This window comes from Cupressus sempervirens, chromosome 10, assembly GCF_028749045.1.
Source record: "Cupressus sempervirens isolate cs-2001-9-10 chromosome 10, ASM2874904v1, whole genome shotgun sequence".
Taxonomy (NCBI): domain Eukaryota; kingdom Viridiplantae; phylum Streptophyta; class Pinopsida; order Cupressales; family Cupressaceae; genus Cupressus; species Cupressus sempervirens.
In genome coordinates this window covers 195,254,740-195,277,899 of record NC_143127.1, presented here as the reverse complement: position 1 = coordinate 195,277,899, position 23,160 = coordinate 195,254,740, and the positions used below count along the sequence as shown (strand labels likewise).

Sequence of the window (23,160 nt, the reverse complement as noted above, 5' to 3'; positions counted from 1 at the left end):
TCATGCAACCTTCTAATCATAATGGGTCTACCCCTAGTGTACATCATATGAAAAGTGGTGACTTCATTTGAACCATCTACAATAAATGATACATCTAAAATAAATTATAAGTGATACTTGATGAGTGAATTGTGGCACAATCATACTCAATCAAGATATTGCTGTATTATGGACAAGTTTGTGTTCGCTTCTACTATTATGCTAAACAAATGTTTAGATTTTCAAACTTAGAAAGAAGTCATCATATTTGATACTAAATAATATAAGTATGAGTGGGAATTTTACATTGTGGGGGGAATAATAGTCAATGTTTCATTCCCACTTGAACCTTCATTAAAAGGGAATGTTCTCAAATAATCTAAGAAGACAATTTTTGAATCTTCTTAACCAGATAAGTATTCTTATCTTTTGTATTTATCTAATTTATAGTTTCTCTCTTATTTGTAATTCTTTACATACTATAAGGGTTATTTGCTTTGATCTTTTCCTTTATGTCTGAGGGTATTCTTACAAGAAAGGAAGGTTGGTACTTTACATATGCTATCAAATATTGTGCAGACTAAATCTAATAATGGGAGCTCCAAAGAACTTGATGATCAAGATGGATAAAGTGAGGCTCTTGAAGCAAACATCCTTAATGATTGAGATTATGAGATTCTTCTACATTGAGAGGGAGTATGATACTTATTCTAAGGTAACATAGGAGCTTAAAAGATTGATACTCAAAGGGAGTTCAGAAATACATGTGGGTGACTCCTAATTCAAACATGATGTGATGGGCCTACTCCTATTTATACAAAGTGATGAATTAGGCAATTGATTCAGAGTGAGTTTGACATGCATCCTTGGGTAACAAGAATTTATGAGGAAGTAACTAAAAGACCTAACTTCCTAGGATCAATGTTCAGAGGGAAAAATTTTGAAATGCAATCCCTTGTGGATGATATCTACTCTATGAGGAGAAGTTCTAAGGGAAATGTTAAAATGACATATTTCAAAGATAAACTTGATATGTTGAATATTTAATTATATAATTCTTGCTTCAGATATGTAATGAAAGGTGACGATCTTTCATTGACATATATAAATAGAAGGTAATCATTGTAAGGTGATGATCTTACAAATGATGGACCTATCATAATAGACATCTCTAGACATTGTTTATATTACAATAATAGATAAGACGTCTATTATTAGTTAATGGTTATCTTGTAAATATCTTTAGCTTTAGTTTGCTTTCGTTTTTTGCTTTCTCTGGAATAGAATGTTTCTATTCTTTACGATCATTTCCTAAGGAAACATCGTCTCTTCCTTTTGTATAAATTGATCTTTCGGTCTCTGTTATTAATAAGCAAGTATTTACCAATGACCTTGTAATATGGTATCAGAGATAAATACTTAAATTTTTTCGGAAAAATTTATAATTTCTTCTTGAAATTATTTGTTTAAATTTTTCCAAAATTATTTCAGCTAATTTCTCCAAAACCCACCTAGGGTTTTTCTGCTTGGAGAAATTCCCGAATTACGGGTCTGCAAATCGCGTGGAAATCGTGGCCATTTTTTGAAGACTCGCGTTTTTTGGGTGAAAATCTGCATGTTTCTGTATCAAATCTTCATGCTCTTAGCCGTCTCAATCTATCATCGTGCTCTGGGAAGCAGATTCGACCATTTTTCATCAAGAAATCTTAAGTTTTTTCAAGCTTTTTTCAGCTAGGGCCGTTTTTTTTCGAAACCCTAATTTTTGGGGTCGAAAAAAATTTTTGTTTGCAGATTCTTGATGGGTCTTTCGAGAGCTCAACTGGGTTGTCGTCTGTTTTTTCTGGGTGCTTCGATTTTTGTGCCTCGATTTTCGAGCCAGCGGATTTAGAAAACGACAGCAGATTCCTTCTGGGTTTTTCGAGCTCTCTTTTGGGTCATTCTCTGATTCTTCTGGGTCTTCCGTATTTGTCTTGAAGAACGTGCCTTCACAGATTTTCACAATTTTTCATTGAAAAACGTGCCATGGCATCTCTGACAAATATTCTGCTCGAGCATAATTCCAAATTCAATGGTCGCAATTATGGAACCTGGAAGCAGCGCATCATCACAATCTTCGAATATCGAAACACCGATCAACTTGTTCTGGGTGTTAAGCAACGTCCGACTTCTCCGGGTCCTGATCAAGATACATGGGATCTGAACAATCGAGAGGCAGTAATGCTTCTCAAACTCTCCGTAGCTGATGACCAGCTTTCTCAGATTCCATCCAGCAAGACAGCGGCCGAAATCTGGACACATCTAAAAGGTCTTCATGAGACTTCCGACAAGAGCAGAGCCTTCTTTCTGAAAAACACTCTGTTTTCTATTGTCATGGATGAGCGCACCTCGCTCCAGGCACACCTGAATCGGATTCAGGAAATCCGTGATCAGTTACTTGCCATCGGTCGCAAGATGGAGGAAGAGGATATCGTGGTAATCACTCTTCGGAGTTTACCAAATTCCTATGAGCATTTTATCGAGACTCTCAACATCACATCTACTGGTGTTGATCTAAAGTTCACTGATCTCTGCACCCTGCTACTTCAGCAAGATCGGTGGAAACAACAGTTCGGTAGCAGCTCCAGTTCCACCTCCACTGAGCAAGCCTTTGCTGCGAAATCCTTTCAGAAAGATAAAGGCAAGTTTCAGCAACCATCTCAGCAGAAGTCTTCTGCTCCAGCATCCGATGTTACCAAAAAGAAGAATATTCAATGCAACTATTGCCACAAGTATGGTCACATGAAGGTTGCATGTCGGAAACGCTTAGCTGCCCAGTCTAAGCAATCAAGTTCGCAACCCAAAGCGAACAGTGCAGAGCACACTGAGCAGGTGGAATCTGCCTTTTATGCCTTCATGGCTAAAAGACTCGCAGATCATGTACAGTCATCTGCCTGGTACATTGATTCAAGTGCCTCTCGACATTTCACTCACCGCAGAGACTGGTTTACTGACTACCAACCTTATTCAGATTCTGTTATCTTTGGTGGTGGAGAAGAGTACACGGTTGTTGGTAAAGGCAACATTCAAATTCAATCTGTTGGGAGGAAGCTCATATTCCTTGATGTGTACTACATTCCAGGGATGGAACTAAATCTACTCTCGGTCAGTCAGTTGTTGCGACATTCTCCACACTTGGCAGTCACCTTCAGTTCACATCAGTGCACCATCACTGATCGAGCGACTAAGTCTACTATTGCAGTTGGTCTTGAGGATCATGGTCTTTTCAGACTTACTGATTCTGGTGATTCTCAGGACTTAGCTATGGCTGCTCGGCGATCTTCCATCAGCACACTTTGGCATCAGCAATATGGGCACTTAAATGTGCATTATCTCTCACAACTTGCTCGAGATGAGCTTGTTCTTGGTTTGCCAGAGATTCAAACCCAACACCTTGGAGTTTGTGACGCATGTCAGGCTGGGAAGCAACATCGCACACCTTTCCCCAGTGGCGATTCTTGGCGAGCTTCTCAAGTACTTCAGCTTGTTCATGCTGATATCTGCAGCCCTATGGCCACTCCTTCTGTTCTTGGGTACAAGTATTTTCTGTTGTTTGTAGATGATTTCAGTAGAAAAATGTGGGTGTATTTCCTTAAAAAGAAATCCGATGCATTTATTGTATTTCAGAAGTTTAAACCCTTAGTTGAAAAAGAGTCTGGGAAATCAATTATTACTCTTAGATCAGACAATGGGGGGGAATTTTGTTCTAATGTTTTCTCCAACTTCTTGGATACACATGGCATCCAACGCCAGTTCACCACACCCCACACGCCACAACAGAACAGTGTAGTTGAACGTCTGAACAGGACAATCACCGAGATGGCTCGTTCCATGCTCGAACACAGACATGTTCCGAAGCGTTTTTGGGCAGAAGCAGTTAACACTGCAGTTTATCTATTGAACCGGTCACCCACAGTGGCGGTCAAAGGTAAAACTCCGGAAGAGGCCTGGTCAGGTCGCAAGCCCAGAATCAGTCACCTGAAGGTTTTTGGCTCTCTTGCTTTTGTTTGGATCCCTGATGCTTCACGCACCAAGTTGGATGCCAAGAGTCAAAAACTGATGCTTGCTGGATATAGCAGTCTTCACAAAGCCTACCGCCTTATTGATGTTGAGACATCTCATCTCATATACAACCGCGATGTAGTCTTTGATGAGCAGCGAGGACCATTCATGCCTGTTTCTCCTGTTCCTGATCCAGCAGACCAGCCTATGCAGGTTCATGATTTGGGAGTTCGGCTTCCATTAGGTCCACCTGATGGGAGGGCTCCAGTAGCTCCTACAGCTCCAGTCCTGCCAGTGATACCTGTACAGCCACCTTCGGCTTCTCCTGCAGGATCACCTCGTTTTGAAGATGCTTCACCTGAGTTTGATCTAGATTCTTCTGATCAAGATCCTGCTGATCAAGCATCTCCTAGTACTATTGTTGGTCATTCTCCTCTCTGACCTAAGTGGTGGGCTAAGACACTTGCTGATCTTCATGATGATGAGCTCATTGATGGGAGAACTACTCGGAAAAAGAGCAAAACTATAGATTCTGTTAACTTTACTCTTATGGCCAACATTCACAGTGTGTTTGAACCTCAAACATATTCCGAGGCTAAAGGAATTCCAGAGTGGGAACAGGCCATGCAATCTGAACACCAGAGCCTGCTGAAGAACAACACTTGGGTCCTTTCTGATCTTCCCCCAGGGAAGAAACCCATTAGCTGCAAATGGGTCTACAAAATCAAATACAAATCAGATGGTACTTTGGATAAGTACAAAGCTCGTTTAGTGGCAAAGGGCTTTTCTCAGCGTCAGGGCATTGATTATGAGGAGACCTTTGCTCCTACTGCAAAGATGAGCACCATCAAATTAGTCTTAGCCATGGCAGCACAGTTTGGCTGGAAGGTCCATCAGATGGACGTAAAGAGTGCTTTCCTGAATGGTGATCTCCATGAAGAGGTCTACATGACGCAGCCTCCTGGTTTCAAAGTTGCTGGTAAAGACCATCAGGTTCTCAAATTGGTAAAAGCTCTCTATGGTTTGAAGCAGGCCCCTCGGGCATGGTACATCAAGATTGATACGTAACTCAGTGATCAAGGCTTCAAGAGGAGTTCTTCAGACTCAAATCTGTACATCAAGACTACTGACAGTGACATCATCCTTCTGGTTATCTATGTGGATGATCTAATCATCACTGGCAGTTCGGCATCTTTGATTCAGGGAATCAAACAACACTTATGCCAGTCTTTTGATATGACTGACCTTGGGCTCATGCATTATTGCTTAGGTGTTGAAGTTTGGCAACAGTCTTCTGGTATATTCATCTCTCAGTCCAAATATGCCAGAGCCTTGTTGACAAATTCCGAATGCAGGATTGCAAACCTGCATCTACACCTATGGAGAAAGGTCTCAAGTTATCAGCCAAGTCTGATTCTCCTTCCGTTGATGATACTACGTATAGGCAACTAGTAGGCAGCCTCATTTACCTATCTGCTACTAGGCCTGATATCAGCTTCGCAGTCAGCTATATTTTACGCTTTATGACAGCTCCTAAGGCTGATCATTGGATGGCAGCAAAGTGTGTGCTTCGTTATGTGAAGGGCACTTCTGATTATGGACTTCTGTATTCTCGGAGTTCTAATCCTAAACTCAATGGGTTCACAAATTCAGATTGGGCAGGCTCTGTTGATGATAAAAAGTCAACATCTGGATATGTGTTCAGTTTGGGATCCGGTGCAATCACATGGACCAGCAAGAAGCAGCAGGCAGTTTCTCTCTCTTCTACAGAGGCTGAATATAGAGGGACTGTTAAGGCAGGATGTGAAGCTGTCTGGCTTCGTCGGATGCTTGGGGATATGCAGATGTCACCAACAGGACCGACTACTCTGTTTGTTGATAACGAAGGCGTTATCAAGTTAGCACGGAATCTAGTCTTCCATGAACGAACTAAGCATGTGGATGTTCATTGTCATTACATACGACAGCTGGTTGAAGACGGGACTATAGATCTGCAGTATGTTCCTACCTCAGATCAGACTGCAGACATTCTCACCAAGCCTCTTGGTCCTGATAAATTTGTCAAATTCAGAGGACAGCTTGGTGTGTTAGATAGATTAACCATTAAGGGAGGGTATTACAATAATAGATAAGACGTCTATTATTAGTTAATGGTTATCTTGTAAATATCTTTAGCTTTAGTTTGCTTTCGTTTTTTGCTTTCTCTGGAATAGAATGTTTCTATTCTTTACGATCGTTTCCTAAGGAAACATCGTCTCTTCCTTTTATATAAATTGATCTTTCGGTCTCTGTTATTAATAAGCAAGTATTTACCAATGACCTTGTAATTTCAAAGATAAACTTGATATGTTGAATATTTAATTATATAATTCTTGCTTCAGATATGTAATGAAAGGTAACGATCTTTCATTGACATATATAAATAGAAGGTAATCATTGTAAGGTGATGATCTTACAAATGATAGACCTATCATAATAGACATCTCTAGACATTGTTTAAGTGCAAGTAGAGATCATGAATGTGTCATGGACATTTCTAGACATTGCTTGAGTGTATCATGGACATCTCTAGACATTGCTTAAGTGCAAGTAGATATCATGAGTGTATCATGGACATCTCTAGACATTGCTTAAGTGCAAGTAGAGATCATGAGTATATCATAAACATCTCTGGACACTGCTTTAAGTGCAAGTAGAGATCATGAATGTTTCATGAACATCTCTAAACATTGCTTAAGTGCAAGTAGAGATCATGAAAATTTTATCACTATGGACATCTCTAGACATTGTTTAAGTGCAAGTAGAGATCATAGGAAATATTTTATGTTGCTAAGAGATTCTAATATACATTGTGTTGATTAAATAATGATTTTGATTCTAATCTAATGATGTTTTACTTCTCCCTTGCTAAAGAGGGAGTGTTAATGTTTTAGTGTCAGTAGAAGTAAAACATTGATTATTTGATATACTGATATGTGCTTATAGATGAATTAGACTGCTGCTGATTATCATACCTACGTGTGTGTGTGTGTGTGTGTCGAGGGGGGGGGGGGTAATGAATGTGTATTATATGATTAAAAGTAGCTATCTAATCCACTGTTATCGGCAGATTTGTTATTATTGGGTTACATATTATTATCGGCAGTTATGTTTTCATCGGGCTTCTTGTGTTTAAGCACCTTATGATCTATTTGGTTAATTAAGATATGTTATGTCATGCCTCCAAAGAGGCATGACCCTACCTAGCCAAAGGCCACGTAGAGTGAAGAGTCATGACTTTCTACCACTTATATATATGCCGTGCAAGTCACTGAGAATGGACATCAATAACCAGCATCTCCAACCCTGCGACTTGTTCATTTATCTTGTTCACTATAATATTCTATGCAGGATTAATTGCATTCATTTGCATCTTCAGCTTATCTACAATCTGAGAAAAGAAGAAGACTAATCTTAAGCAACCTGCAGATCACTGTTACAAAAGTCATATTCAACACTACTACTGTTTAATCCCAAGATCGAATACCATTCTGCAGATTCAAACACACAGTCAACATTATCTCTACTATTATTTCTATCAGAGATCATGAAAACAATAACAGAAACAAGGATGGATGGGCAAGGAAGATTTAAGACATCTTCCAGATTTCAAAGTTCACACCAAGAAATCCAAGATCTTAGTTCACACCAAGTCGCCCTATCAGTGATGGTACACTGATGTGCACTGAAGGTGACATCCAACTGTGGAGAATGTTGCAGCAACTAACTAACTAAGATTAGATTTAGTTCCATCCCCGGAATGTAGTACACATCAAGGAAAATGAGATTCATCCCAACAGACTATATCTGAATGTTGCCTTTGTCGACAACAGTGTACTTTTTTTCCGACATTCAACCTTCATGTGCCCAAACTTGTGGCAATAGTTGCATTAAATGTTCTTCTTCCAAGAGTCATTTGAAGATGGAGCTGAAGACTTTTGTTGAAACTTGCAATTATCCTTCTGAAAGGATTTAGCAGCAAAGGCTTGCTCTATGGAGGTGAAGTTGGAACTGCTACCAAACTATTGTTTCCACCTGTTGTTTCCACCAATCTTGCTAAAGCAGAAGCGTGCAAAGATCAGTGAACTTTGGATCAACACTAGAAGACGTGATGTTGAGTCTTGATGAAATGCTCATAGGACTTTGGTAAACTCTAAAGAGTGATAACCACAATTTCCTCTTCCTCCATCTTGCGATCAATGGCAAGCAACTTGATGCAACTTTGAAATTTTGCAAATTAAAGTTCCCATTTGCAATTCTTTACCTGATCATTTATTTGGATTAAAATGAGTGAGCAGAATTTCACAGGATTCATAATCAAAGATTTTTAATCAAATAATAGGTGTACATAGTGCCTACGCATACAATGTTTAGAACCAAATGAATACATGATATTCGCAATATATGGATGATTCTGACAAAAAGGCTTCTAGTATTTTATCAATCACAATCAAGGAAGATGCAAGATCTAGAAAAGCAGTTGGCTGGACTATCCGTTGAAGACAGGGATGTTGCCTTATGGAAACATGGCAGAATTTATCGACTGATATTGTGAATGCTCCAAGCAATTGTGGTTCAAGATCTTCTTCAGGAATAAGAAAAGTATCAATAGCACACGTGAAATGATGATGGAGTTGAATGTTTGAATACTGGAATCTCCATCGTATTGGCTAGATATGTTAAGTTTTCAATCATGGCTGGAAGAGCAAGCACTTGGCATAATCCGTTCAGACAAATTTGAATGTTGTTCATATGCGTGGTCCACTAAAATATTTTCTAATATGTTTATCGAGAGCATAGTTGAAGTCTACGTGCGGTCCTTGCCAAAACAAGAGATCATGATCATGTCTAGGCTGCATGAAGGATGACGGCAGGAAAAGGCAAAGGCATGTATTGACAGTGGTGATTCGAACTAAAAAATACCATGGCGTGTTTTTATTCAAAGATAATTGCAAGTTAATGTATCGGATATGGGAAAGGAGCCGTTAGCGGGCAGATATTTGCTACCTTCAGCGTTGATGATGGATAATTGAATGAATCTCTGACTCTCGTGCCCTGCACCTCCACCTAAGTTTAAATGATTATTGGTCGATTTTTAACTTATTTCTTTTTGTTGTAGGTGAATGAAGGAGTGGAAGCACTTGATTTGATGCAAACAATCGGGTGCTCCTGATTATCTATGCAGTTGCATAATCTAAAAACGTGCGGAGCCCTGTGCATATATACAGGGGGAAGGAGATTATAAGTCTGCCATCGGTTACAATATAATGCAACCGAATTGTGTTAAAGCCATATTAAATATTTTTAAAGATTTGGTTAGTTTTGTTATGAAGAGCTACAATGTTTTGGAGCATAACTGTTACCTCCTAACCATCTATAAATATATGTAACACAAAACCAAAGAGACCATTCGATTGCTCTAGAAGAAGTTCTGCATTTTCAAGGGGACATAGATATTGTTAAGTTCTTTTAAGGAAGAGTCTGAGATTTGAACCAAGCGAGATTCAGAGTTTTGAGTATAATATCCAAACATTGTATGAGATCAAAGTGGTATTGAATGGAGCATTGAAAATCAGAGTGTCTTCAGTACCAATTTTTCGACAATATAATTTGTAAGATCTTCATTTTGTTTTAGAGTTGGAGTCTATGTGACTCGTCCTTTGTAATTTTTGTTATATATTTGTTTATAATTTATTATTACGATAGGTACATTGAAATGTTCATTACTATTTAGATCTAATAAATACAAATATTGCAAGATACAATCATTTTCTTTATTTGTATCTATTTTGTCCATATAAGGGTTAAAGCATAATAGACTGATCTAAATACACGAAAAGCGTAACAATTTGAGGCATCGTAATAACTGAATTATTTACAAATATAATATAACCAGTATCACAAAGTTGTATGTATGAAATTTATATTTGACTCTATTACCCAATTGAACTTTGGCACTAATCACTAATTTGCTCACAAATTTCAATTCATATGCTGGCAATACTTTAGCCTCTTTCCTTTAAGAATCTGATCTTATTTGTTTTAGTAATTCGTTTTAAAATTTTCCTTTCAGCAACTCAAAATTCTAATAAAGTAATCAAAATCCAAACAATAATAATCATTAATCACAATTCAGAAGGTTTCCTTGAATTCTTGCCACTTGAGGAAATTATTTTTGTGTTATAATTTATCTGCTATAAATCATCTTGGATCCAAGTTTCGCTATCCAAGATTCGGGTGAACATGCCTTGGTTTAGCGGAGCCAAAAGTGCAGAGGATTTGAATCAATTCAATTGATCCTGTCAAGTTGGCCAAAATCAATTAGATATCCCAGCATCGAGTAGGCAAGGCTTGTAGGTTTCTAATCAACGATTTTGATAACCAACACAACCGTTCACAGATTTCCTAAATCCTATTCATGTATGCCTAGAGCGAGGTCGCTCATCCATGATAATAGAAAACATAGTGTTATTCAAAAAGAAAGCTCTGCTTTTGTCAAAAGTTTCATGAAGACCTTTAAGATGTCTCCAGATCTCAGCAACTGTCTTGCCGAATGGAATCTAAGAGAGTTGATCATCAGCGACTGATAATTTCAAAAGCATCACTGCCTCTCGCTTATTCAAATCCCATGTATCATGATCAATACTAGGAGCAGTCGGATGCTTTGCAACACCTAGAACAATTTGATTGGTATTCCAATATTCAAAAATTGCTATGATCTGCTACTTCCAAGTGCCATAATTTCAACAATTGAATTTTGAGTTGTGCTCAAGCAAAATGTTTGTCAAGGATGCCATGGCACATTTTTCAATTAAAAAACGTGATAATTTGTGAAGGCAGGTTGTTAGAGGCAAAAAAAATGGAAGACCCAAAAAAATTGAAAGATGACCCAAAAGAGAGCTCAAAAAACTCAAAAAGAATGTGTTGTCAATTTTTGGATCCACTGGCACAAAAATCGAGGCACCCAAAAAAATCTAACAACCTAGTTGAGCTCTCAAAAAACCCACCAAGACTCTAGAGTCAAAAAAAAAAAATCAAGCTCAAAAATTAGGGTTTCAAAGAAAACCCTAGATGGTAACCATGGAGGTCAAATCTATAGAAAACATGATCAATTGCTGGTTCAGAAACGCTCGAAAATGTACAATTTTGTTATTAAGAGGGGAGGCTAGGCTGCATTGGGCAAAAAACGAAACCAAACGTTGCATGAAATCATGATTTTACTAGACTTTGCAGGCAGAACTCGCAATTTTACCACTCACACGAAGCCCCTTCAACGATGTTGATTAGATGCCCGTGGTTTGCAAAGAAAGCACGAACTTGAACTCACGAGTGTCCTAGGAAAAATGAAATCGTGAGTTGCCGACATTTTTGTTCTAGTCGAGAGGCAGGAAAAAATATCGCAATTTGGCAGAGATCCTCAACAAAACCTAGCCAAAACTAGGAATAATGAAGCGGATTTGTATAGACAGATTACTCAAAAACGAAAACCCTAGACAGGTTGTTAAGAAAAAAGCCTCAAATAATAATCTTAAAAATTTTGTAGCAGATCTTTCTGAAAGAAATAAAATTTTCAAAAAAAATTGGCTCTGATACCATATTACGAAGTAATTGGTAAAATACTTGCTTGTTATTTACAGAGACCGAGAGGTCATTATATACAAAAGAATGAAACAATGTTTCCTTAAGAAACGATCGTAAAGAATAGAAACATTCTATTCTAGTTGAAAGAAAGCTAAAAAAGCTAAAGAAACATTTTAATATTTACAATGGATTACAAAAAAAATTACCATTAACTAATAATAAACGATTATCTATTATCGTAATATGGAAAATCTCTATGGTCTTGTCAGCTCATGGTGGTTCCTTTCCTACACTAGCTCACGTCTCCCTTTTGCAACATGTTTATTTTCCTACTTCCCACTATGTTTAGCTTCAAAGCTTTTTGTTTTATTTCTCTGGGGTACAATGTCCTTTTGCATGGGAGAAAATGGGAGTCTACAAGAGGCCACAGCTTATTGTCTCCTGCAACCAGAGATGTCTCAAGCAAGGTCTCTAGCATTGAAGATATGGCTCAACCTCCAAGAAACATCCTAGGGGATCAAAGATGCACCTCCTAGCAACAAAGCCTATTTTAATACCTTTAATTTGGTTGTAGGTGCTTATAGTGTTTCCCTTTCTATGTCCACAGCTCATCAATTTCATTGGATCAACTGCCTATATTACTTTTTAGATCCATAGGCTGGCCAAATCAATGCTCTACTACTAATTGTAATGTCCCCTTTTACGATATTCCTAATTTTTGCCCTAGAATAATAATTCTTACTCAAAAATGATGACCGTCAAAAATTATTAATGTATTATAATTTTCAGATCAATAAGTCATAAGCATAATTTTAATAATCAATCATCTCTTGAATGCTTTGGAAATATGTTGAATCAGAGAGTTTCATCCCTAACTCAAAAATGATGACTGTCAAAAATTATTAATGTATTATAATTTTCAGATCAATAAGTCATAAGCATAATTTTAATAATCAATCATCTCTTGAATGCTTTGGAAATATGTTGAATCAGAGAGTTTCATCCCTAACTCAGTGGTGGCAATACTACGGGATTTCATCCTCAACTTACCCGAAGTATTCAAGGGATTTTGTCCTAAAAACTCTTTATCCTTAAATCCCTCGTCAACTTGAAGACATTTCATCCTCCCTATTTGCATGTCACCTGCTCAAATTCAAGATTGATTGTTTGATGGATTGATAAATTTATTGCTGATGCTGACTGCTTGATTGATCTTTGCTGACATTTTGACTGCTTGACTTCTTGATGGATAAATGAGTAAATGCTTGAATAATGCTTTCCTCCCAAAAAATGATCTCCCCTTTATATCTTATTATTTAGGGAGTCACAAGCCTTCAAAATTAGTTCACTTCGAAAGAGTACAACCCTTCATCCTTAGTTGCTGTCTTCACACTTCTGATTTAATTTTAATTGATTGCTTTGAGAAATCACTGTCAAAGATACTCATTTAATTTAATCTTAATCAACTCCTTCCATAAAACCAATGCCATCTTCATTTTAACCACCTATGTTTAAGGGATACAATCTTGAGTTTCATAAAATCTGTAATTAAGATGGGCACAATATTTGAAGGGCTCACCAAATTCATAGCTCACTTGTTGAGCTACCTGCATCCAAAATTAACACTTGTATTGCAACTACTACCTTTCTGATCAATAAAAGGCACCACCAAGAAAAAGATAATATTTGCAAAACTTTCAAGAATGTGTGTGCATAATCAACTAAATTATTGAATGCAGGGATCAATTCAAAATATAGGATAGACAAATTGTAGCAAAAAACCAAAGGCTTCAAAATAACCAAACAAACCCCTTCCGAGGGCACAACTTTCCAACAATTTTCCTAACTATACAAGAGTTATATTCTGTTATTCGTTTTAGTTGTTAACAGTGATTTTCATGTTATATGTCATTCATTTATGTAATTACGAAGATGCCAAGTTTTTGCCATGTCTCAATTTTTGATCCATGGATTTGAATGTGATGTTGCCGTCTTAGAACATTATTTAATAATAAATAATAATAATGAAATTAAAATATACAAACATATATGAAACGGGAAAAATAATAAAATATATTACAGAATTTAATTACAAGTTAATTGTTACTCTGATTAGAAATTGTCTCGTAATGTTAAAGACTTCACAATTTCTGACAGCTGCTCAATATTGTTAAAGATTACAAGCCATGGAGTTAACAACTCAGCACACAATAAATGATCAATAAAAATAAGGAAATATACTAAGGCTTGCTATTATTATGGAAGCTTACAAATGACCAAATCAGAATATAATTAATAGCCAGTCACTTAAAGCTTCTAATGTAACAAAAAATTTGATATTATGGACTTTGTTGGCAATGAAACGTATGTATTATGATTTCTGTGAAATTACATCAGATTAAATGTGACTTTGACACTGATCCATAATATATGTATTATGATTTCTGTTAAATTACATTAGATTAAATGGTGACTTTGACACTGATCCATTATGTATGTATTATGATCTCTGTGAAATTACATCAGATTAAATGGTGACTTTCACACTGATCCATAATGTACATTCACGCAAATTTTCTTTTTTGATATTGCACAACAATCATGGACTTCACTGATACAGATTCTGCATGGACGAGTTTCTAGGATGGCTGACCTCATCAACGATCATAGATAAGATAAGATAAGATAAGACTATTAATGTCCAACGAAAGACCGCCAGAAGGTCTATAGAACTTAAGGATTACAACAAGAAAGCTGACAACAGCAGGAGCACCAAATGGTGTCCGAGAAAAATGTACAACAGAACTAAGAAGAAGAAAAGAGACAAAAAGAGGCACAGAAATAGGCCAAGACAAAGGCTAGGAGTCCTTTCTTGGCAAAAAGAAATCAGTCACAGAAGGATACAATTGCAAATGGATAGGAGCCCTAATCTGTCTCTGTGAACTCATAGAGGAGTGTCACTGATGCAAGAAGCTAGTACGGGGTCTAACAAACCTGGAATGAGCAAAAGAACTAGTAGAACTAGACGGCCTTTACACACCCCGCAAAGGAGATAAGGGTGTGAAAAGGGCAATAATGAACTAAGTAGATGCATGCCAATGAGGAAGTAGTGACTGTAAAGTACTATCATGGAGCAAAGTGCCCTCCTGAAGATAGAGTGTGAGACACCGCTACTCACAATAACGGAATAAATTTGAAAGAGAAAAACAATCCCGGAAAAAGACAATGGAATCTCCCTCTGATCTCATAATAGATAGGGCAATGAAAAATAAAGTGAGTATTTGTCTCGACCTCAGCTAAAGTACACAGCTTACAGATCCGCTCTCCACTATCGATATGATGGTCGGTCAATATGTTACAGAATTACTAGAGCATATGAATATTCAGGTTGATGTTTCTAATTGGAGTCGATCTCTATTCACACTGAAAATTCAGTCTGCTTGAATTCAGAATAAGAACATTATTGCATCAGATTATCATTGATTTGGAACTGCAGTCTAGACGTGATGTTCTAAGTTTATTTAGTTGTAAGGGTGGTTGTATACATTATATTTGTATTGCTACAAGAGTTGGTGTTCTAAAATAGTGGTTGAATTGATATACTGAACTGATGCTCTAAGGGTATTGAGTTGGTGTGCATTTTCATAAGATTGTATCTAAAAAGGTTGGTGCTTTTCAAGTAAAAGGTGTTGGATGACTCCTTGGGTTGGGGCCCTAATACTATTATAAATAGTTTGATTTATGAGGCTGGACTGGGATGGCAGATCCTAGCAGCATTATTTACTGCAGGTTTTCCATCTTTTGTTTCCACATCATATCCTTGTGCCTTGTTTTTGCGGTGCTTATCTTTAGTTTGATGTTTGATGTTTTCAATTGGAAGTATGTCCGACCCCCCACCCCACCTTCCTCAGTAGTAAATCTGTGTTCTCCAAATGTAAAAATATAATAATTATTACTAGGGAAGCCTGATGAAACAAAAGGTGTAATGTAGAACCACAGGTTGTAAAGCAGCAATCAAACAGCGAGTCATCTAATTTAAATTAAATAGAGTACGATTCTTAAGAAGATATATATAGTGACAAAGAATGTTGTATGAAGGAAGGACCACAGTTTTATTAGATATATTTGGGACTGATCAAATGGGAAGAATCAGTAGAATGACGAGAATTATTATTTATAATTAGTGTTCATCAAAGGATATGAATCATATTATATTTCTGGCAAGCATATCATGAGTTAAATCCTGATTTACAGAATATAACATCTGAATACTATTAGAGATAAAAGAAACCTTATGTGGTCTAATATATATAATATACGTGTGTGTGTTAATAATTGTGATATCCCTGTCGAAATAAAATCCATATAAATAAAATATAGACAAATAATAAATAAATAAAATGATAATAATACAGTTATGATTTATTATAATCATACTATAACATTGCATAATATATTCCTATTAAAATATGAGAATTGTTATGCAATAATATTATAAATTGTATTATTAGTATTAATATTAAGAAATATAATTTATATTACTAATATATTCCTTGCTGATGACTGGGCCCGGATTCTACTACATGCGAAGGGGGAAGGAAAAAATGAACACTAAGTTTTTAAAGTATTTTCAGTTTACTGGGATCTTTGGATCCAAGACTTTTAATGTTTTACTGGTAGTTAGGTTTTGCTGGTTTACAGCTGTAATTATGACTCGAGTTGGCCTGGTTGCCATTTTTTATTACGTGGAACATTCGTAGTTAGCTTGTTTCCTTTATTTGGTTTTAGCTTAGCTGCTGGTCTCTGGTTGTTTCTGCAGACATTTGGAACTTTAATGCTGTTTAGTTAGTCTCTTGTCTCCTGGTGGTTTCGGCTGGTAATGTGCTGGTTACCAGCTTTTTGCTTGTATATGGGCCGACCCCCTTGCTTTGGTCGCTTTTAATTTCGAAAACATATGTAATTGATTATATTATTAATATCATATAATTTAAGAGAGAACATGACTCTAAGAATGAATATATATAGAATATTAACACTGAGAAATCATCATCCTGATATACAGAAATAACAAATATATGAAAGGAAAGAGATAAAAATGGGATTTGCTCAGCAAATTGGAATTAATAAATTAATGTCCTAACAAGGAACATTACAAATGGTATCAAAGCATCGATCTTGCCATCCTGTAAATTTTGTGAAAAAAAATTTAAAAATTGCAGAAGTTTTATCAGAACATTGAATAAATTAATTGTTAGATTCAAGGCAGAAACCAATTTGCAAAACTTGATATTCAGAGATTTTATTATTTGCTGGTTTGGACGAAATAAGCATTAATTTCTGACGTAGATTCATTGAACAAATAACTGGGTTGTCCTAATATATTCTGAAGTTAGTATTTTAATTGATGCCAAGTTTAGTGTATCTGGAAGCATTTGGTTTTCAAGAAATAAGAAGGGTAACGAAAACGTTTTGGACTATGAAATTTATTTTAACAATCTATTTGAAAGAGAAAACACAGTAGCGATTATATTCTAAATTCTAATAAGCCCCGTTCAATAAATATGCTTGGGACAAAAATCAACCAAGCGATATAAGGATTGGGCGTCAAAATATTTTTTCAGAATGAAGGTGCACTGAGTAAAAGTATCCCAAAGTATGGTGAACCCCTCTTCAATAGTGACCAAAGTAATTCAATGAAAATTATATTATATCTGTCCATAGCACCTTGCTATTCTAAAATTTGCATATATTTGTGACAGCAAACATTTGAAATTATTTATTGCCAAAAACATCAGGACAAAGATTTATACTGAGAATTCACAAAGGTTTATAAATCATCAGGGGACTTCTAGTCATCTATTTAGAAGCAAAATAAAATGGGAATCCGATTTTTATAATGTTTGATAAACATTAATGAAAGATAAAACTTTGGGTATCTGTATGTTGCCATGGTTATTGTTGGGCTCATTGAGGTTTTTTGTTATGGACACAATTTCCCTATTAATACTTGAGCTTTTTCTAAGTTTGGTGAAATAAATATTTTTGGCAAACATTGAAAAATCAAACCTCTGGGAGATTGAATAAATACACTCATTACCGTTAAGTCCTCTGCCGTGAGAATATAGTTTATGGCATTAATTTTTGGCAAGCACGGGAATATTGGTGTTGACTGTGAATTAATGAACGTTTGAGAAGAGACATGAATTAATTACATTCAGAATACGATGTTGGGTGAACTCTCTTTTGCTAATCTGGAAAACATTTCCTTGACATTCAGTGATAGAATGGTATTATTGTCGTGAGCTTTTTTGTCATTAGAATTTTGGTGGTTCATAGTAATTGGCTACATTTCTGAAATTCTCCAGCTAAGGAAAGAATAGTTTACTAATATCGTTCAGACTCTATCGTGGGTTCTTAAACATACACACTGATGTTTCAAAGATATCTAGAGGCACCATCTACTATAGAGGTTGGCCATAAATTTTTCCCTGTGAATAAACATCAATATTTTGAATGTGGCAGTTTGATAATTGTGTTTGGACAGCTACTGCATATTTACGTGAGTTCCTTTTCCATGGGGAGAATTCAAACTAACTAGCTTCTGGGCATTAAATACTCTCCAGCAATCTGTGCACTGGCCCTGAAGGAAGAACATTGCATCCGTAGTGAATCGTATATATTACTGGCATGAAATGACAGCAGTTGCCATGAGTATTTGTCAATGAGAGTTGTGTGCAGCAGTGATAGGTTGTAACTTAGTGAAGAGAGCTCCCTGCATAGGAAGGAAGGATGTTGGAGCTGATATGTTAAACATATATTTTAGCAATTGTAGAATGCATACAAGAGTATAAGGTAAGTGTACAGATTATACATAAGACATCAGCATATCTACTGTACCAATCAACGGAAATAGATAAGAGACAGACAAGAAAAAAAGGTAATTGATATTACAGTCGGCATAAATGACACATATAGCTGATAACCAACACGTTATACTGCACACTCAGAGCCCATAAAGGGGATATAAACAAATAAGAACAATTATGCAATCTATGTCTGATATAATCAGACATAAAATACATCACCAACACAGAAGGTAGGATATTCTATTGGTAGAATAAGAGTCATTCATCATAGAGGTAAGTATATCATTTATTGTTATAAATAGAATCAATTCATCTAAATTACACCCATGCTCAGCCCATTACAAGTCCAAATTAGAAGGAATAAGTAGGGATACATTATGGGAAAGGCCTGCTTGAATCCATCCAACAGGTTATTCCGAAATGGGTAAAGATCGGAATCCCTATAAGATGCCTTGAGGATTGACCAAGATGGGATCCAGTTGCCTTGAGGTTATTCCAAGATGAGACTATGGGCTTGGATCCACAAATACCTTGAGGAAGCCCACTGGGTTTGTTGTCAAAGCGACCTGTTGCATCTTAGCATTCCTTCCAGACCAGAATTACAATAAGAATAGCATGACATTTTCAATTCAATATAGTTTATCACTTAACTATAAAGGTAGCCTTAGGAGAGAGAGCAAAGTTGTATTCAAAGTGAGGATCGAGTAAATCCAACCAATTGGTTATTCCAAGATAGGTAAGGATCAGCGTCCCTGTAAGATATCTTGAGGACTTGTAAAAGATGTGATTAAGGGCTTGGATCCGCAAAAACCTTGAGGAAGATCGTTCAGTTTGGTGCCTAAGCAATATGTTTACATTCTAAGTGTTCTTCTCAACTAAAGAATGATAATACGTGCAAAACAAAACAAGCATCCCCCTAAGTAGGCCACCTCGTGTGGAAGTATGGGATCAGCTTGGAGTAATTTATCATGACTTGTATTTTCTTTGAAACTTATATCTAAACATATGTACTGATGATCACCTGTGATTGCGGGATTCTAAGGAATAAATTAATTTTGTAAATCATCTTTTTGACTCTAATGAACTGCAAGGCATTAATCAAGAATGCATGTATTATGTGTCTATGTCGTGTCTGCTTCATATTTTCATGCATTCATGTGTCTGCTTCGTGTTTTCATTCATGTGTCTACTTCGTGTATGCTTTGTCTTTTCATGCATTATGATGTATACTCCATCCTCTTGCATCCAATTATACACTTCATCTAATGGTTCTATCAAGAAGTCATGTATAAATGACTTTTGCTTTAGGACAATGTAATAATCTCTACTGGATTGGCTCAGAATGATTGAACTTTGGCTACAAACATTTTGTCATATAGTTGTATATCAAATAGTCTTTAAGCAAAATATGATGGCATTCCCAAATTACTCTCTTAGAACTAATAATGATAAGTGGATATACCAATCAATCTTACTCAAAACTCAATTAAATACAGAACCAATAACGTGAACACATTAAAATGCCAACGTTTCTTATAAAAGATTTACTAAATTTATGGCAGAATTACAATCCCGTATACAAGATAATAATGTGCAAAATTAACTCGGGGAAATAATGATAGACTTGTGAATTTCTGTGTATGCCGATATAGTGGTCAAGACCTGAAATGGAGATATGACCCGACGTCACTACCAAGATTCATGCCAGTTTGTCGTCTACCAATGCACATTGTGGTTGACTCCCCCGCACTATAGTTCCATCACATCTTCCAAGTCTTATGTCGTTACAGTCATTGTTATTGTTGAAGACCTGTGAATGCCTAACCCGACCTGTTACTGGTACAAGCCGTCAGCGATTGTCATATATCGAACCCGTCCGGGTATCGCGTTATCTCTGAGATTTACTTCTACGAGCATCTATGTTTTGTCCGCTTGAGATGAAATATGTTTGCTACTGCCCCTCAAGCAATCTCAATGCTAGATGATGTAAAATAGACTCACCTTCCCAAGTGGTGTCTTCATACCGTAAATCATTCCAGCGGACTAGTTATTCTCTCATAGATCTGTTTCGCAACTTCTTTTCCCTAGTCTCAATCACCTCTACCGGCTCCAATACAAGTCTACCCTCCTTGTCAAGTGGAGGCAAGCCCTATGAAGGTACAACCTGTTAACCAATTGCCTTCTTGAGGCATGAGACGTGAAACACATCGTAAATTCGACTATCACCAAGTAAATCCAGCTCCTAAGCAACCTCACCAACCCTCTTGGTGATGCAATAAGGTCCGTAAAATCTGGACTTAAGCTTTTCTGACCCACTTTTCTTCAGGGAACTCTGTCTATATGGCTGGAGACAAAGATAAACCATGTCACCAATCTCGAAGCTCCGCTCAATACAATGTCGATCAGCATATAACTTTTGTTGGTTCTATGCCTGCTTAATATTATCTCTAAGAGATCTGAGAATATCATATTGATCCAGAACCCAATCTTTAGCTAAGGGAGCCCTGTTGTCCTATAAGGCCAAATCAATGAAAGAAAGAGGTTCGTAGCCATATAGAGCACGGAAAGGAGTCATCCGAATGGACATATGATATGTGGAGTTATAACAATACTCCCTCAAATACAATCATTTAACCCAAGCTCTTTGCTGACCTACAATGTAGTTTCTCAAATACCCTTCCACCCATTTATTCACTATTTTGGTCTAACCATCCCTCTGCGGGTGATAGCTAGTACTGGGTGTCAACTCTATACCTGTCACTCTAAAAACCTCCTGCCAAAAGTTGCTAAGAAACTTGTTGTCTCTATCACTCACGATAGTCCTGGATAATCCATGAAGACGAAACACCTCTCGAAAGAAGAACTCGGCCACCTGAGAGGCTGACCAGTCCGCTACAATAGCAAAGAAGTGTGCAAACTTAGTCAATCTGTCTACCACCACAAAAATGCAATCCCTGCCTTGGACCCTCGGCAACCCTGTAATAAAATCCATGGTGAGACTCTCCCACCTCTGAGTTGGAATAGGGAGAGGCTAAAGTAACCCTATTGAGAAGCTCTGTTCTGACTTGTTTTTGCTGACAAGTCTGGCACTCTCTAACATGCTGCAATACATCATCTTTAAGCCCCTTCCATGAGAATCTCTCTCTAATATGTTTGTAGGTTTTGAAAGAACTTGGGGACCCGCTAAAGGTGCATCATGTATAATGTGCATAATCTTCATTTTAAGTTTAGATTATGGTACTAGGTAGATTCTATCCTTATAATATATGATATCATTCATTACCTTGTACCGATCATCCTGGAGAAGACCATCCATAATCTAACAACCATGAGTATTTTTAGAATACTCAACTAGCAATTGGGACCTCCAATCTACTGAAATCTCGGAAATGGCGCGGCACTCCATCACTGGGGGTCTCCTCGAAAGTGCATCAGCAGCTATATTATTTTTACCCTTGACATATCCAATATCAAAATCATATGCTTGAACCTTGCTGACCTATTTCTATTGTCTTTCATTCAACTCATTTTGTTCCCAAAAGTAACGCAAGTTGTTATGATCGGTCTTTATTGTGAACTTACTTCCTATCAAGTACTGTCTAAACTTGGCTAAAGCATGCATTATGGCCAGCATTTCCTTATCATAAGTAGAAAATAATAGTTCGTTGCCCCTGAGTTTTCTACTCTGAAAGCTATGGGATGTTGGCCCTGCATCAAAATAGCCTCGATTCCGCTCCCTGAAGCATCACACTCCAAAACAAAGGGTCTAGAAAAATCAGGAAGTGTCGAAACCGGGCACGTGCTCATCACCTGCTTCAATCTATCAAAGACTGCCTCTGAATCCTCTGTCCATCTAAATGCCCCTTTCCGTGTCAGAGCGGTAAGGGAGGCTACTACCTATGAAAAACCTTTAGCAAACCACCTAAAATAAGAACAAAGGCCAAGGAAGCCCCGCAATTTGGATACATCTCTCAGTGGCAGCCAATCAAGGATTGCCTGTATCTTTTCCTAATATACCTTAACTCCCTCTGCACCAATCACATGACCCAGATAGATAATCTCAGATAGTCCAAATTTGCACTTAAGCTCCTTTGCAAATAAATAGTGTTCTTCCATGAGGCCAAGGATCTCATCTAAGCACTGCAAATGTTCCTCCCAAGTCCTGCTAAAGATCAAGATGTCATCAAAGAAGACCAGCACACTCTTTCGTAGCTATTTTTTTTTAAATGTCATTCATGCATGATTGAAAAGTAGCTGGTGCGCTAGTGAGCCCAAATGGCATCACCAAAAAACTCATAGCATTCGTAGTGGCTTCAGAAAGCTGTCTTATGCACATCCTCCTCCCACACTCATATCCGATGGTATCCCAATCGAAGATCTATCTTCAAGAAATAAACAACTCCATGAAGCTCATCTAGTATCCCATCAATGCGAGGAATCAGATACCAATTTGTAATGGTCCTCTTATTAAGAGCGTGATAATCAATACACATCCGAAGAGTGCCATCCTTCTTTTTAACCAACACCACTAAAGAGGCAAAAGGGTTGGAGTTGGGCCTAATATGTCCCATATCTAGCAATTCCTTAATCATCTTCTCTATCTCTTCCTTGTAATGCCTGGGGTGACAATAAGGAGTGGTAATGACGAGTTTAACGC

At 37.1% G+C, this 23,160-nt stretch overlaps 1 protein-coding gene across 2 annotated transcripts in view; it reads right to left on the bottom strand.

Moving 5' to 3' along the window:
• LOC149533312 (grpE protein homolog 2, mitochondrial-like) overlaps positions 1-23,160 on the bottom strand; it is a 57,077-nt gene that overhangs the window by 4,915 nt on the left and 29,002 nt on the right. Inside the window, exon 5 of one of the 2 annotated variants that reach the window (XM_089803334.1) lies at positions 17,879-18,409. The exons of the other annotated variant lie outside the window; for it this stretch is intronic. Coding sequence (XP_089659460.1) covers positions 18,356-18,409 — 54 coding nt within the window. The 3' untranslated portion in view covers positions 17,879-18,355. Of the gene's footprint in view, positions 1-17,878; positions 18,410-23,160 lie in introns of those variants that run through there. 2 annotated transcript variants of the gene reach the window in all.